Genomic DNA, 17,096 nt, shown 5'->3' with positions numbered 1-17,096 from the left:
AGCATCTCGACGCTTCCACCACAAAAGCATCTTTCAATAAACAGCAGATTGATATTTAAAAACCGTTGCGGCTTCTTCTTTTTTTTCCCCCCTCTCTCCTGATAGCAAAATATTCTACTCATTTCTGTGAAGGTTTTCTGATCCGGGCCTCTGCAGAATAAAATGTGATTAATGCAGTGAAGAGCAGCCTGGTACGCGGGAGAAAACCGGTAGCTAATGATGATTTGTACACGGCTACAAGGAGTCGTGGTGGTGTCGACCTAATACACTGTGAACACACACATGTACATATATATATATGTAAAGGTCAAACACTGTACATTATTTGCTGCTAACATGTAAAGCACTTTGCTTTTCTGTTCAAAACCTTTTTTCTTTTTCTTTTAAAATCACTTTCTGAATTCCTGCAAAAGTCCCAACATTCAGAAGCTGATAGGATAAGTCAGAAATACAAATGTTATCCCACTTCATGTACATTCTGCTTTGGTGGATTGTTTTGTCTTTTTTTTTTTTTTTTGTTCCAGTTTAGCACAACAATCCAGTGAAAGTCATGAAAAGCAACATTCAGTTAACCAGTAGTGTGTACTTTCAAAATAAAAGCTCACAGTAGCAACATTTAAAAAAAAAGAAAGAAATAAAACAGTCTAAAGTAAATTTACAGATGATGGCTCATTGACTGTCGGACACATAAGGGTTGAAAACATACCACTTAGGGTTGCTTGGTGCAAAATTATACATAAATCATTTTTAAAACAGTGACATTTTATTTCCATCCCTGATAAAGATGCTAAAAAAACCCTTCAAATTCATTTCTTTTACTGCAGCAGAGTAATCTCACACAAACAGGAATAACCAGTAGAAGAAATTATAGCAAAATGAGGAACTACTTTACATACATTTTCTAATTTTAGGTTGCTGTAAAATGTGGAACTATGAATTAGTGATTAATAACTTCCTGTTTCCAGGGGGTATTAATATGGCGTGGCACAGAAGTCGATTAGACTGAATAAGATCATCTTGCCAGTAAACGGAGGAAGGTAAAATATATATTTGTAAAACTCTTGGGGAACAGCATTAAAGATTGGTGCCTCGTCTCCATGGCAACAGTTAGACAAAAGCCTGGAAAAGGGCATTTTCTGTCCTACTCTTACAAATGTAAATATGCGGATTTTAACAAATGTTTGTCTAAAACAAAACGTGACAAAGTAAAACAAGCACTTCATGCTCCCTGGTAAAGTAAGGTGGAATATGAGTCATGCTGTGGGCTTGTTTTCCTACTGCAACGTCTGTGGGCAGCTGGTCTGACTACGCAGCACCATGAACTGACACTTTCACTGCAAAAACCACCAAAGTATTTTTGGTCTAGTCTCTTTTGAAAATATATCAGTACATGTGAATTAAGAGAAAACTAACTTTCAAGTAACTTTTCAGTTGTAGTCATAGAAACGAGGGTTTGTTTTAAGTCAATAATCCCTAAGTAAGAGGACAGTAAGTAAGAGGAAAATTCATTTTGCAGTTTTTTTCACATCTTCACCAGGTTGACAGCAATGTTTCTGAAAACCGAACTATTTACAGTAAACACACAGCAGCTTTTTAAACAAATCGTATATGAATGTTTAAAGATTACCTTGGATCTCCCCCTCCAGTGATTGTTACCTCCAACTCACTCTGACCTGAGGCCCCTCCTGATTAGCTCCGCCAGGTGTTAAAGGGTCGTTTTCCTTCAGAATAAAAGCTGTTTGGTATTAGCAGAAGATTTTTTAATTTCTTTTCTAAAATATTCGACTACATTTTCTTTTCCATTTGATTTCCTCCGTAAATAAACCACAAAGTAATGAAGGATTTTCTGCCCTGAATCTGGCCACTAAGACTTTCACTTCATTGAGTTCATTCAAGTGTTTATCTCCAGTTTAGAGTGAAACCCTGACAGCTAAATTCAGCAACAGATGATGGATTTATGAGCGTTTTTAATATTTGATGACAAGATGAAGCAAAAGTCACATTTTCTGTACTTTCCTTTCGTTTTCCCCCACATATTGTTCTCCATCTGTTCCCAGTCTCCCAGTGTTTTTCCAGTTAAGTCCCTCCTTAACCCCATAAAGTGTAAACAAAAACAAATCGAGCTATAAACACAAGGAAAAGTCAAATAATTTAAAAGCGTTCATACACATAAAAAAAAATTCACGAAGGCAAACAGTTTGAGGTTGAAATGGTTAGTGCTTATGCTTCCCTAAAAGGTTGATTGTGTTTGGATGGCACCGCGGTCGCCGGTGGTTACGTCATGCTACGTGTGGAATATACAAACTGAGACGCGTCTCGTCGAACGGAAACCAACATCGCCTTCAAAACGTCGAGTGTCTGCAGAGGAGAGACTGGGCAGGAACCGTAGAGCTACTGGTTGAAAACATGAGGCGTTCAGGTGCAGACATTCCACTTTCTAGTTCAGCAGCATGCTCATAAGTGTGTGTGCGCGATGCTATTCAGTGTTCTGGTCGATGGCGGCGGTGTGTACAGCGGTAGCAGCAGTGATGACATCAAGTGTGGTCATGTCTCTTTGTTGGTTTTTTTTTTTTTTTAAGTGTTCCTTAAAATAAAATCAATAGAAGCTGCTGCTTAAACCGAGGTAAACAGCCCCTTCCTGTTCTGTCCCCGCCTCTCCGCCGTGTCTAACCAATCAGGGAGCTGCGTCTGGTCAGGTCCACGTTGCTGGCGCTGAGTCCTCTGCTGTCTGAGAGGCCGGAGTTGGCGTCCTGGAAACGGATCGGTTGGTGTTAGCTCGGGATCGGTCCAGTAGAAAAACAAGCAAACACACCAGGTTTTAACGAGAACAACGCGCAGAAACAAAACCTGACCTGCTCTCCTCTTGTCCTGTAGTTCATTCTGAACTCAACCTTCATGGAGGTTCAGCAGATCAATGCACTGATTACCGATAATTATCTTTTCACTGAAGCTCCATTTCTAACTCAGTTCCTCCAATATCATCACCAGGTATAATTAACTCATGGTTTTCAGCTGATCAGGATGCTGCTTGTTTAAATCGACTTTAATAAATTGGGAAACTGAGTTTCCAGTCATGCAGTTAAACCGTCTCGCTGCACTACGGCACTTTAAAAAAAAACACAGATTCCAAGATTAAAACAACAAATGAAGGTAAATAAGAAATAAAACGTAAACAACAAGCAAAATATAAGCAATTCGTAAAACGAAAGTAAGAATTAAAACATATGTAACACGTAAAACCTTAAAAAATAAAAATAAAATGCAAGTAAGTAGTAAAGCAAAAGTAAGAATTAAAACAAAAGTAAATCTTAAGAAGGGAAGACAGGAAGGAATGTAGCTGCATCTTTTTCCAGACTGTCAGAGGTTTGGCGTAAACCATCTTTACCTGCGTGGTTTCCTCGGCGCTCTTGTTCAGGAAGTTCAGGGAACTTGCTCTTTTCATTCTGTGCAAAAAAAAACAAAAAAAACCAGAAGATTTCTGTGTTGAAAAACACAAAACTGAACAGCATCGACTGTATCCTGAACCAATAAGATATTCCAAGTTGACCCAGAATCTCAGCTACAAACGTTAAGTTGTAACTAATGACCTTGTATCATCGGAATAATCCTCCCACACCGTGGAAAAAAGGCTTACCTACAACTGATTGCCTCATTTTTTTTTATTTTGCTTGAATCCATGACTAATAGATTGTATCCGAGTCCCACAGCTGCTTCCTCGTAGCTCTGCTCAGCTGTGGTAAAACCAGATCAACACTGAGCAGAGTCTATTTTTAAATATTTAATTATGCCACGTGCTCCTGACGGACACCTTTACTCTCAGACTTAAACTTAAACTTTGAAACCATCATGAATAAAATTTACGACCTTCATCGCCACAAAAATGTATAAACTTCATCCAGCCAACTCGCAAGAAATTTGCATTCATTCATTGTAGATAAAAAAAAAAAAAAATCCAAAACCTGTTAACATATTTAAGGCCAATTTACTTTTTGAAATAAATTTTTCCACAGAGACAACGTTGTATTTACCCAGGGTTTCGGGGTTCCTGAGGTCCGCTGCCCTGCAGCTTCTTCACCAGCATCTCACTGCTCCTCCTCAAAGCGTCCCGGATCTTTCCGAAGGAGCCGCTGCGACGCAGAGACCCATTACCGTCCTGAAGAGAGAGAAAAGAAACCAACCACCAGGTATGGAAATGAGAGGGAGGTCTAAAAGGTTCTCTGTCATTTTGAGGGTTTCCTACAACAGGACGATCTACAGATTGATATGTTGTAGGGTTGAAACGATTCCTCGAGTGATTCGAGTACCTCGATTATTAAGATTCCTCAAGGAAAATTCACCTGCCTCGAAGCTTCGTTAAGTTATGTCTTATTATTTAATGCACCGTGTTCCGGCCGGGTCGATATTAGCGTTGTTCAGCGCGCTCACTTCCGCCTGAGTTGTTGACGAAAGCTAACTGTTAGCAGCACAACGTCCAGTTTTCAAGTTCGGCCTGGCAGGATTTTACCGATTCGTGATAACGTCCGGGTTTTTGTAGTTTTTCGGGGGACCAATGAACGTCCTTAAAATGACGGGAGCGATGTCTGGAGAACGGCAGCTTTTCTCCTCTCGGAGCTGCTGGTTCAGAGCGAATGGCGTGGACGAGCACGGCGGGATTATTTATACAGGTGAGCGGATAGACTGAACACTGCGGACGGTTGTGCTTCAGATGCGTAGTTTTACGGACGAACCGGAAAATAAATTTGATATCATCCCGGTCGCCACTAATGGGCGGCGAAGCGCCCTGCGTGTGACGAACAAAGGTGCCAAATCCCGTCGCTATTATGGCTGAACACAAAAGCTATAAATGTCTGGGCAAGGTGAGAGAGAGTTCATCTATTAAAATGACTGAAGATGAATACATAAACCAAAAGCTGGAGTATAGACAAGCGTATTTGTCAGCCTGCCTCTTTATTAAGAAATTTAATATAATTTCAGATCTTTGTACAACTTTTCTTCAGGTTAACTTAGAAAGTGAGCTATTATTGTTACAAGTTAATTTTCCAAAATACAGAAAAGTTATTCTTAGGGAAGCTCAAATGTGAAAAATTGGACTGATGTTGATATGCAATAGTAACACTGCTGTTATGTTAGATTTACCAATGTTTCATTTTTTAATCCGATTACTCGATTAATCGTAAGAATAATCGATAGATTACTCGATTACTAAAATATTTGTTTACAACAGTCCTACTATGTTCTGTCTGCACTTACTGAAACTGTAAACTCTAACATGGATGTTACCCCGTTCCACTCTGCGGACTCGTCGCCCTCGTTGTCTCCTCGTCCCCCTGGTCCGTCCCTGCTGTGCCGCCTGTCCCCTCCTCTCCCCGGTCCGTCCTTCAGCAGCTCCACCACCTTACTCTGGTTAATGGCGTCGATCCCCTGAGAGAACAAAATCACACAAAAGAAAAGGAAAAACAACAACAATAAAAAGACTGTAAAAGTCGAACATTTCAGAGAATAAACACAAAGCTGGTGTCTGATCTTGGCGAGATTTAGGAGCTTCAGCTGTAATTCCTTCTGAACTACTCAGGTGATGTAACTAAGAAAGCAGCTAATCTAACATCAGTAACTCAAAGAGTGTCGAGTGTCGAGCATTGAGTGTGTGTTGTACCTGTTTGCGTGTCTTGCTGGCACACTCCTCAAGCGTTTCGGCTGCCTCCAGTTTGCCTTGACGACGGTACAGCGCTCCCAAGCTCTTCAGGGTTGTGTTCACAGTTGGACTACACAAAAAAAAAAAAACAAAAGAAAAACTAAATGAACAAAATTTTTTGCTTTTTTAAAAATTATTTGGCAAATAACGATGCCTGAATTTAAAAACAATGAGTTGTTTTCTCTATTTTTGATGACATCGTGGGGTCACTCCCTCATAAAATGAAGGCAATCAGGATGTAAACAGGTTGTTTGTGGCGCTATTAATCAGCCACCACTTTGTTTCCTTTGGGAATTTTTATGCTGTGACACACAACCTTCGACTTTATTCAAAATGTAAAAAAAACAAAACAAGAGAACATTACATTCAACATCAACCAGCCTTCCTTGAACCGCATGTTCGGCTACAAAGAAATATCTTAAAAGCTCCCTGTTTGTGGAAGAACTGAACCAAATCTGTTTTTCATCTTAGTAGGAATAACTATGCTGGTGTCATGCATTATTCTCGTTTTGACCGTTTCTCACCTGTCCACCTTGCAGGCCTTGTACCAGCTCCCGTACTCCACGTACGGCCCCGAGTCCTTCTGTTTGCTCTGACGCAGACAGAGAGAGAAACACACAGGAGAGCGAGCCAGGATGAGAACAAGCAGAGAGCGAAAGAAGCCGAGTGCAAAACACGAGCAGCAACAGCAACTCAAAGCGTCTTTGTTGTCCTTTTCAGGCCATTTTTTAAAAAAATGTGGCAGCAGGCATATCAAAGGTCAACGTTAATGACTGACCTTGCTTTCTTCCCTCTCCTCTGCGTGCATCCAGATGGGCTTATTGTCATCTACAAAATGAGAGGGAAAAAAAACCCAATTAGAAAACATTCTAGGCTCGCTGCTAACGATTATTTTAGTAACAAAATATTCTGGCAATATTTTTTTTTTTTTTTTAATTGGCACATTCTCCAGATTTGTCATTTAACCAACAAAACATTTTTATACAATAGCAGAAGTACATTAAAAGGTGCAAGCAAATAAATAATTTATTTTATTTTTAAGTAAAAAACACCCCAAACATTTCATTGCCTAACATGCGATAACATCGTTCATGTAGTGTAAACTTGATTATTTGTGGCAAAGAATGCATCTGCAGCTGAAAACTGCTAACATCAATATGTGAAAAGCTCAGCTCCTTCTGCTCGACTCAACATCAACACAGCGTAAGGCGGATCTGATGATTAGTTTTACATTAACCAGTTAATAATGGATAGCATAAAGATGATTAATGGTAGATTTTTTTGAACTACGCCACTTGATGAGTTCTAGAAAAAACATCTACAGAAGAAGAAGGTTGTTCATCATAAATGCAAAAATGTTTATGTGTTTTTCTTAAAGTTTTGGCTTAATTACTGCTTTGAATATGTGAATCATTTAGCAAATGACATGTTCCAGAGTCTGCATAGTTAACGATTAATCGATTTCTAAAATTTGTTGACAATTACTTCAATAATCAATTAATCACGATTAACCGCTTCAACCCCAAATCCTTCCTGAAAACCTCTCTATGGTTTTTCTCAAATTACACATAACAGTCATTCATAAAGCTGCGGCTGAGGTCCGGTCTGGTGCTGAGCGTGTGGGCAGTAGCGGTTTGTAAAGCCTTGGTTTGACAGAGAGGAGGGAACCAGGAACATAAAGCAGCTTTGGTATCGCAGAGTAATCCTCTGACCTGCTGGGAGATCAGGGTGATAAAGGGATCAGTTTTTCTTTGGTGTGGCCAAAGAAAAACACGAATGTATTGTATTGTTTGGCAACAGAAATGAGACAACAACAAAAACTAACAAATCTGCGCTTAAAGGGCTCGACACAGGTTAGGCGATGTCTCGCCCTTGCGTAGACGAGCACATGCAGGCCTGCGACGCGACACGAGTTGAATAAGGCTAAACGTTTTTGCTGTTGCCGCAATCGCGTCCTGAGCGTCGGGTGGAGATGACTTTTGCCTGTCGCCGTTGTCTGTCGCTCTCCATGTATCAAGTTTATGACTGACACAAAGAGATAGCTAGCTAATTAGCTAACAAGGGAATATTAGCAGCAAGTTATTGGTAGCTTGAACCGCCTCAAAACGCAGCGAAGATGTCAGCGCACGACAAACTTTTGCTTGACAGAAAAGTTTCAAGAGGAAAAATAACTGAATATATGAGATTTAATAGTCCTGTTGCAACCAAATTTAAAACTTGTACTAGCACATTTTTAAGGCCTTCATTTTAGATGCATAAAATTGAGTCTTTTTAAGGGCTGTGAGCTGAGCTGCTAGCTTAGCTGCTGATGGTTTCACTCACTGTTGACTGATCCAAACTCCTTCTCGTGTGCTCTGGTCAGGATCTCTTTGTACAGAACTTCTGCATCTTTGAACTTGCCCTGCTTCAGGTAGCAAGTGGCCTAAAGGGAAACGACATAAATCAGTGCGCTGACAGGGGTTGCCTTGGAAACTAGACATGTTGTAGAGAAAGGACATGAGGACGTAAGGAGGATTCAGGACGCTGAGCTGTATCCATCGGGTTCCCACCAGGTTGTTTTTGGTCCTGGCCACGCTGGGGTCGTCGGCTCCCAGTTTGGACTCGAAGATCTCCAGGGCCCGTTTGTAGTAGTACTCCACCTCGTCGTACTTGGCCTGGTTCAGGCACAGCAGGGCCAAGTTGTTCAGCTGCTTGGCTACGTCCGGATGGGACTTCCCCAGCACCTGAACACAAACAAACGAGACATCATTTGCGTCAGGCTTTCACTCAAATGGAAAACAAATTTAAAAGCAGCACTGCTCTCGTGTCCTTCGGTGCTGTGGGCCCTCACCTTCTCTCTGATGCCCAGGGCCCTCTTGCAGAGCGGCTCGGCCTCCTTGTACTTGCCCCTCTTGCCAAACAGCACAGCCAGGTTGTTGAGGGTTGCAGCCACCGCCGGGTGGTCCTTCCCCAGTGTTTTCTCTCTGATGGCTAAGGCGTCGTTCAGAAGGTGAGTAGCTTCCTTGTATTTGTTTTGGTCCCTGGAAACACCGCAAAAAAAAAAAAAAAAAGGCTCGAGAGTAGTAAGAAGTTTTTATAAACATAAATCCACCAGCTCACCTATACACCAAGGCCAGGATGTTGAGCATGGTGGCAACGTCCGGGTGGTCGTGTCCGGACGACTTCTCCAGATCCTCCAAGGCCTGCTTGCACAGAGGCACGGCCACTTCGTACCTGCCCTGAGAGGCGTACTGGATGACCAGGTTGTGCAGCGTCCTGAGACGATTCGGGACCTCGTAGCCCCCCTGCTGGGCTGCCGCCTCCCCACTGGGCTGGGCTGGAACAGAACCGGACAGAGTCACAAAGAACTTTGATTAAATTCACTTCTTTCTTCTTCTTCTTTTTTTTTTTTTTACCCTAAAACATTTAGAAACAAATTACCGGCCATTAAGGTGTTACTTTAGATCTATTCTAGTAATTAGTATATGCCGTGTAGTCGTTAAAGTGCTCTAAAGTACTACAGCTTTTTAGTACTATGTAGTACTAAAAAGCTATAGTACCTATAACAAGTACCTGTGTTAATGACAAGCGATCCAATTACCTACATCGGACATTTTGCTAGTTTCAGTTTTTTAAACACTAAAATACTTTTAAAACTACTTTTTAAAGGACAGTTTTGTATTAAATTTAAAACCAATGTGAATTTAGAAAAATAAATTAACTGATGTTCTCAAAACCTGATTTAAATTTGACAACCTATATTCATGTTTTTTGCTCATTTCTCACAAGAGATAAAAAAACAAACAAACCAAAAAACACTTAGAACGCAAAAGTTTACATTTATGGTTTTTCTTATCTCCACTCTTGGTGCTACGGCCAAAAAGTGCCACATAAAATAAACGGTGCTGATCGACCGTTTGCTTTGCAAACATCAGCAAACAATGTCAAGAATTATTGAGCGCAAGTATTTCCGCTTCACAAGCTGCATTTCTTTCCCCAGAATGTTTTACATGTGCTCTAAATTGACATACGTCGGCGAACTGAAGGCAAAAATGGCTCTTTAAAAAGGTTGCAAACCATTGGCTTAGAATTTTCTGATCTGGAAAAAAGGGAATAAATCATTCAGGATGGTCGGATGCAATGGCGTGACTTCCATGCATAAACAATTAATGCTCTGCAGCTCTTTGTGTGTGCAATATCCTATTAAAAACGATGTAGATCACAGCTACCTGTTCCCTGGTCATCGTCGTTGGGGAACAGATCATCCAGGCTGTCCTTTGAAGAGTCTCCTCCTCCTCCTCCCGTTCCCTTGCTCCCCCCGGAGCTCTGGCTCTTCTCCTCCGACAAGGAAACGTCATCATCAATCTTCTTGATCTGATTCATGAACTCCAGGTGCTTCTTCTCCTCCTCCAGCTGGGCCACGCACTGCTCGCTGCGCTGCAGCTTGTGCTGCGTCTCTGCCAGCTCGTCCCGCAGCCACTGGTTCTCCTGGCAGAGCCGACGCACCTGGGCGCGCAGCTTCTGCTTCTCCGACTCCACGGCGCTCAGGTGGTTTGACAGAGCGATGATGACCTGGGCGACAACGAAAACGGAACGTAAGCATCCGCCGAGAGACTGAGGATGGGGAAAGCTGCCGACTGGACCAGAGCCAACCTGCGCTTCTCCCAGGCCCAGCTCGATGTCCTCCAGGTTCTTCCGGAGGAGGCCGGATTTCTCCTGGGCGATGGGCGGCTGGGTGCAGTCCAGCAGCGAGTTGAGCAGCTGCGCGTGTTCGCCGCGCAGCGTCTCCAGGCCCTGCATGACGGCCTTCGTGTTGAGGACGATCTCATCTTGGGTCAGGCGCTCCAGGGTTTCTTCACGCGGATACACCATGGTGGACATTGCGTGGTTTCATGCACACTGTCCACAATGTGATTGAAAGAAAACTTTATTGTACAACTCTGTTTATTTATACTTCACTGCTTTGTGAAACGATATACGCTAGCTGCTGGACACTCACGTGTAGTAGGTAAAACAAAATAAACAAAAACAACCGATTGCACAATAGTTGGTCGGTATCGTTAAGATTTCCAGCTTAACATACTTGTTTATTTTTGACCCAAATCTAAGACTTTTTAAGACCACCATGAAAGGAATTTAAGAGCTTTATATCCACAAAAATGTACAAACGTCGTCCGGGAAACTGGAGAAAAATATGCACTTATCCACGATATTCGCAAAAAACACTAGCTAGCATGGGTATGTTAGCTTAGCCGGTAGCCTCATGCGTCTCAAGTCACAGAACGCAATGAAGATGTCAAACTTCTGCTTGACAGAAAAGTTAAAAAAAACAAAAACACACAGAATATAGAAAATTAAATAGTGCTATCAAGACAACATTTAAAACCTGTGATTAACATATTAAAGGCCAGCTTACGTTTTTGAGGCCTTAAAAGTTAGATACATGAATTAAAGACTTTTTAATAATGTATGGACATCCTGTTTAAGTGCCGTGTTTGACATGAGTTTTTTAAATTTACTTTTTGGGCCATAAACGCACCATTTCTATACAGAAGTCACTTTTTAAAAAAATGAGGCTCTGTTCTCATTTGCATTTCTTAGAAAACTGTGTTTTAGGTGACACATTCTTCATTATTTAGTTAATCTAACATATCTGGGTTTTCTCGAACAATCCACAGACTTGTTTTGACTGCTGAAAAGACATTGAGACTGAAAGAGAGACTGTATTGGATGCTGTGAGCCATTATCAAAACTTCTGACGGTCAAAGTGCTCAGCTTCAGGAGCAGGAAAACAACTTTTCCAAGACGTTTTGTCCGCGCATAATAAACCGGAACCGGATTGGAATCCACTATCAACAAGTTGTATAAAAATCGAGAGACCAAACATGCTAATGTTATGCTTGCACTTATGCTAACTAATTTATATGCAAATGTCATCAGCAGGAGACAGGATCGTAGCCATGTGTGGCAACAAAGCATCTATTATTGACCAGATAATAAATTGCAGATTACGGAAGATCGCTGATGAGAATGTTGAGTGGTATCCAACACTGCCCATTTGACCAAATCCCGCTGATCTGAATGAAGCTTCAGATTCTTACTTGCAAATCCCCATTCTTAAATATTTTAGGCCGGCAAAAGGGACAAAACATCCCGATCAAGGATTCCTAACGTGAATGAAGATTTTAGTTAGATTAAACGCGATAATCAGATGCAGGGAATCAGAAAATGAATATGCAACACATGTGATTTTATAGCCTGCATTATGAGAAATAGTTAGAAAAAACTGATTAATAACAAATTAAATACACAAAAAGATTACAACAGGCAGTTTGTTTGGTTATAATTGCAAAAATGGTTAAAAAGCAGCAGGAAGCGGTTTCTACTTTATCAGTGGGTAAGAAATAGTTACACTGAAGAGAAAATGATTGCGTGTGAGAGGGGATGCATTAGTTCACTTGTCCCTAAAGCAGATCACTCAGTACCTGTGGGCTACAAGCTAACACGGCACCGGTCAGGCACCAGGAAGTCCAGTTAAAGTGAGAACTGATCCACCTTCAGAGAAGAAGACCGGTAGAGTGCTAAGAGACGATACAATTCACACGGCGCATTTAACTTTAACCACGCCTGTCCCTGAAAGGATTCAATGTCTTGCCAATTTTAAATGAAAATAAAAGAGAAATTAACTAAAAATGAATTTACTAGGTAGAAAACTTAAGTCTCTTGGGCATCGAGAAAGTTAAACCCTAAAGTTAAATTAATAACACTCTTGTTTGGATGCTGTTGCAAAGTCAAAAGAGACAAAAGGTTCTACTTTCTCAAAAGATTTTGCTGTGTTACGAATTGTGAAAACAAAGTGCGAATTTAAAAATGCAAAGACAGTTAAAAATTTCACCTCCAAATAGTTTTCTAAAAGTAAAAACTGATTCCTCCTCCTCCTTCCCACACACAGTGTGACTTTGTCTTTGTTTCTCATTTACATACTTAATGTTAAAAAAAAGAAGGCGAGAAAAAAAATCAATTTCAATGCCATAATGTGGTATTTACAGCAACTTTGAAAATAGCCATTTGCAGGTCCAGTCTGAAAAAGAAAAAGTTCTGCATTTTCCTATGGTAGAGCTTGACCAGTTCAGTCTTTACATCCGTGGTTCTGATTCCCAGCTTAATTACTTTGTCTCCTGCATGTTCATTAGTAGGAAAAGTAGTTATTAAACAACAAGAAACTAAGGAACGTTGAAATCTGTGCCTAACGTCTGTCTGATTTTTATTAAAACAAAATGCTAATTCTTAGATTCTTAATAGTTTTTTTTTTTCTTTTATCAGAAAATAAATTATTTTTCTGTATTTTAAGCTTTAAGTCAGAGCCCATCAAGAAATAAAAATGGTTCATTTTAATCGCCGACTGACACCTTATGAGGTCAGGACACATGTCACCACTCCGGTACATCATCATCATCTGCTCTCCGTTCAGCTTGTAGATACTAAACAGCTCAGTTGATAAAGGCACATGCTGTTCATTCAAAACAACAAAAATAAACAAATGAAGAAGAACTGCCTGCTTATTATAGCTAGGTTATTATGGACTATACTCTCTATAAGCACTCTCTTTGTATTTTTGTTTCATTTTAGAATATGATTCATAATATATTATCAAACTATCATGTCTTCAATGTGATATCCCAGTTACTGACTCGAGTGTCATGACTGACATTAACTGGAGCAGGATCAGACTGTGCAGCATCGTTTTTGTTTTTGCTCCAGCTTTGATGCTGGAGGTGCACCTGCTCTCCTTCCTCCTCTCCTCTCCTCTCCCTCCCTTCCTCCTCCAAAGCTGACTGCAATGCACCACTCGTAACGCTCCCACTGTAAAAGCCTGTCGTGTTCAACCCTAAAAGCCGCCGTCACGTCACGGAGCTCAAAGGAAATCCGCAACACGACGACCGTCTCTTTATCTGTGCGTGTTTCGATGCTGCCGTGTTTTCCAGGCCAAATGGCCGGAGGATGACGCAGGCCTGCGGCCGAGAAGGGCGGCGACGGTTTTTGTTTTGTTTTTTGTCTCTGGCAGCAGATGAGTGGAGGTGACCGACAAAGGACAGCGATGTGACTGAGCACTGATACAATATCTAGTTAAAATAAAAAATATATCCCACAGTTTGATGAGTCACATCCCGACACTGAAGCTGTGTGTAAACAATGAAGGCCCGACTTCATAAACAGAAAATAACTCGCTTTGTATAATCCAGGAGAGCGGATGAGGCATTTAACTCCAATGTTTCGTTATTAAACGTTATAAAACAGGAAACTTCATTAGCGGCGCAGTTCGCATATTCGCAAACGTCGCCGCTTGGATTCACTGTTTTTACCCAAACTCTCGGTTTAAGTCGCCGCATCGTCTTCTTTTATATTTATACATTATAAACAACGCGACATGTTCGTTACCTTCATGGAAGAAACAGCGACGCTTCCCCGACGTCAGAACAAAGCGGCTGAATAATGTTGTGATGCTCCAGAAACGCTCGAGCCAGGCAAGCTAGCTGATGCAACGCAACTTCCGGCGGCGTTCTTCCAAAATAAGACTCGCTGAAAGTTTAACTGACATTAACTGAAAGTTCTTCAGCTAATTTGTTAACGTTAGCCTCCAAGTTACGTGTAGGTTTTTCTTTGAAAACAGCACGTTAACGTAAACTCCTTTACCAGTCCTCTCTAAAGGCCGTCACATAATGGCCTTTACATTGTCCAATCAGAGCTGGGCAGTTGCTCTGACTATCTGTGCTACCTCGTCAGATTTTCCTACCGTAGCACGGATAGATAGCTATGTCTATCTGTCGGTGCTCCGCGTCTAAAACGTCTACAGTGACGTTGACAAAGCGAAAACTACAGCAGGCTGTGCTAATGTCAAATATGATCATTGGATAACATTCTCTGAGTGACGAGACTGACTTTGAAGCTTAGGAGTTATGCTTAGCAATGCATTGGTTAGTGAATGAAATCCAAACCTTTTATGGTTCGTAAGATATCAACATTTGTTTGGAGGCATCGTTTACACGGTGACTACAAAAAACATGCCACATGCAGCACAAAAAAAAACTACATCAAAAGGTCAAATTATTCCCAGGTGTTAAACAACATAAAAGCTGTTAAACTGCCCAACTTCAAAATGGCCGCTGCCTTGTGTCCTCCATCAGGCCTGAAACTGGATGATTGATTGCCATTGATAGGCAGGAACTAAAACATCCACTGTGAAACACAACAGACATTTTATATTGTAATTCTCAATTCTGCCACAGGATGGCGCGGTTTCCCCCATGGGGTGAAAAATTCATAAAAAGCTGAATATTACAAAAAGTATGAAGGTTATGAATACCAAGAGAAATAGCCGGCATTAGGAGAGCAAGCTGGATAGTATAAAAGTTGAAAGGTGAAAATAGAGCAAAGTATGCAGAAGAAGAAGTGAAGCGAAATTTACGCAGCAACCAGAAACGTGGGACTCAATAGTGTGAATGAATGCCTGCAGCATTAATGAATGCCTGCAGCATTCATTCACACTATTAATAAAAATGTGTAGGGGGGTAAAGTGGAGGGACCAATGGTTCCCTGGCCCAACCTGTTCTGGCGAAGCTGCGCAGGTCACTTCCATTTCAGACTTGTGGGAAAAATGTATTTAATGCCCACAGATTAATTTTTTTCATATGCTCACTGTGTGCTATTATTACCCCTAGCAACAGTTGCCATGCTGCTGACAATGATGTCATCAGCATGACTTCAAAAGATGTCTGTGTCATGAGGCCCTTCTAATGATGCCTCTGTGATGTCATAAAGTCCATGACATCACCAACTAATCAGTTAATTCTTAACTGATCATTGTCAGTCAACAATTGTCAATTGTTGACTGACAACTGTTGTCAGTCAACAAAATTGTTGTTGACTGACAACAACAATTTTGTTGTCAGTCAACACAAAATTCATTTGGACATTTTGGACAGCGCAATAAAGATGAGTGATGAAAGCTCCCAGAGTGACGTTTATGTGAGATCTAAGCTCTCCTTTTGGAAAAAGGTAAAGGAGACTTGCTCCAACAAAGTTCGTAATAGTTGCGCCCCTGATTGGAACAATTTATATACATGACAAAAACACAAAAATATCACTTCCTTCATCAGAATATCCTATCCGTTTAAAATGAAAAGCTATCGCAGATGTTTGCGCTATTCCCTACCTTTTAAAAAATATTTTAATTACAGAGGTGTTTGTAAGAATGAAACGGCATCAGAAAACTTATTTAATCCGATCCTTTATCTCAATTTAATGACTTGCTTACAATGCCCTAATTATAAAAAAGTTGTAATTAAAACCATGTTATATTATTCATGTTCCTGTTCGATAGTTTATTTGTTGCTAAAGAGCCAACAAATAAACTACATTGCATAGACAAAATGGTTACGAACTAATTCATAAGACGAGAAAAATCTACAGATGCATAATAGTAATAATGGCAATTTTAATAACAATCAGACATTGAGCCATAGAATAATTACCATCTCCTTGCCAATGTACACAGATAATTTCTTCTTAATTAGTGTTTAACCATTACTCTCTGGGATAAACAGTTAATTTTCCCTAGTTAGTGTGGACTTCTACAATACATAACTTACTATAATTACTAATTTCAGTTGTAAATTAAAAAGGTAAAAATTTGTTACTTTCATGCATGAATTATGATCCTTTGTGTCAGAATTTTTTTTCCATTTTTTAACATTTTTTTCTTAAGGCATAAAAAAAGGTAGGAAATTTTTTTTGTAAAAATAATTTTTTTTATTTTCTTTTTTTATGTGATCAATTGTAATTTTGTCCAAATACAAAGTTGTTATTTGAAAAATACATCAGTAGTATTGTTCCTTAGGGGTTATCTGATGTCACAATATTTTTTTACTTGCAAGAGTCGTCTACAGTAGAAGGAGGGACCGGGTCGGTTCTCATGCTTTTTTGTCTGTCGGCCATATTGTATTTAACAAAAATAATTTCTTGCATTTGCAGCTGATGGCCAGTAGTTGATGGTATGTTTTATGATGCATTAGCGTCCACTTCAGTGGTCCGTGTGCATTTATAACATAAAAATCCACAGGAAGCACAAGAAAATGGCTTTTAGAAAGCTGTCCACTGTAGTGACCACTATGCATGAAAGGGTTAAATTAAAAACACTTTAAGGTTCCAAGATTTGCAGACTTGAAATCAAATTAATAAATTGTGTGAAAATGAAGTTGCCCCCAATGTTTATCTACAAAGTTTAACATTGTTTTTTTTTTGTATCTTTTTTTTTTTATAAGGTTTTGTTGTCTCTAGTGGCCTTTATTTGAAAGTAGTTTGACAGGAAACAGGGTAATCAGAGAGGGGGAAGACATGCGGCAAACGTCGCCAGGCCGGGAATCGA

General features: G+C 40.4%; 1 protein-coding gene across 2 annotated transcripts; it reads right to left on the bottom strand.

The window, feature by feature from the left end:
* Positions 1-482: 482 nt before the first annotated feature.
* On the bottom strand, positions 483-14,214 carry klc2 (kinesin light chain 2). 2 transcript variants are annotated; one of them, XM_023346628.1, is made up of 14 exons: positions 14,111-14,214; positions 10,325-10,570; positions 9,901-10,243; positions 8,792-9,008; positions 8,523-8,712; positions 8,242-8,415; positions 8,015-8,114; positions 6,471-6,520; positions 6,217-6,284; positions 5,654-5,762; positions 5,251-5,421; positions 4,029-4,153; positions 3,386-3,443; positions 483-2,750 (listed from the first exon to the last, which is right to left on the bottom strand). In XM_023346628.1, the coding sequence occupies exons 2-14, from the start codon at positions 10,550-10,552 to the stop codon at positions 2,667-2,669; spliced, it is 1,917 nt and encodes a 638-aa protein (XP_023202396.1). In that variant the 5' UTR covers positions 10,553-10,570; positions 14,111-14,214; the 3' UTR covers positions 483-2,666. The 2 variants fall into 2 exon arrangements, with proteins under 2 accessions (XP_023202396.1, XP_023202397.1); XM_023346629.1 differs by having other exon boundaries at positions 5,281-5,421.
* Between the last annotated feature and the right edge of the window lie 2,882 nt (positions 14,215-17,096).

Source organism: Xiphophorus maculatus, chromosome 14, assembly GCF_002775205.1.
Source record: "Xiphophorus maculatus strain JP 163 A chromosome 14, X_maculatus-5.0-male, whole genome shotgun sequence".
Classification (NCBI taxonomy): domain Eukaryota; kingdom Metazoa; phylum Chordata; class Actinopteri; order Cyprinodontiformes; family Poeciliidae; genus Xiphophorus; species Xiphophorus maculatus.
This window is presented reverse-complemented; position numbering and strand designations above follow the sequence as displayed.

What these genes read in the sequence shown, in the direction of transcription:
- klc2 (XM_023346628.1), bottom strand. Translation starts at nt 10,552, where the DNA reads ATGTCCACCATGGTGTATCCGCGTGAAGAAACCCTGGAGCGCCTGACC. An exon ending in AGGAGAGGGAAGAAAGCAAG is followed by an intron (nt 6,285 to 6,470) that starts GTCAGTCATTAA and finishes TGTCTGCGTCAG; the next exon opens with AGCAAACAGAAGGACTCGGG. An exon ending in TGTTAGAGTTTACAGTTTCA is followed by an intron (nt 4,154 to 5,250) that starts GTAAGTGCAGAC and finishes CTCTCTCTTCAG; the next exon opens with GACGGTAATGGGTCTCTGCG.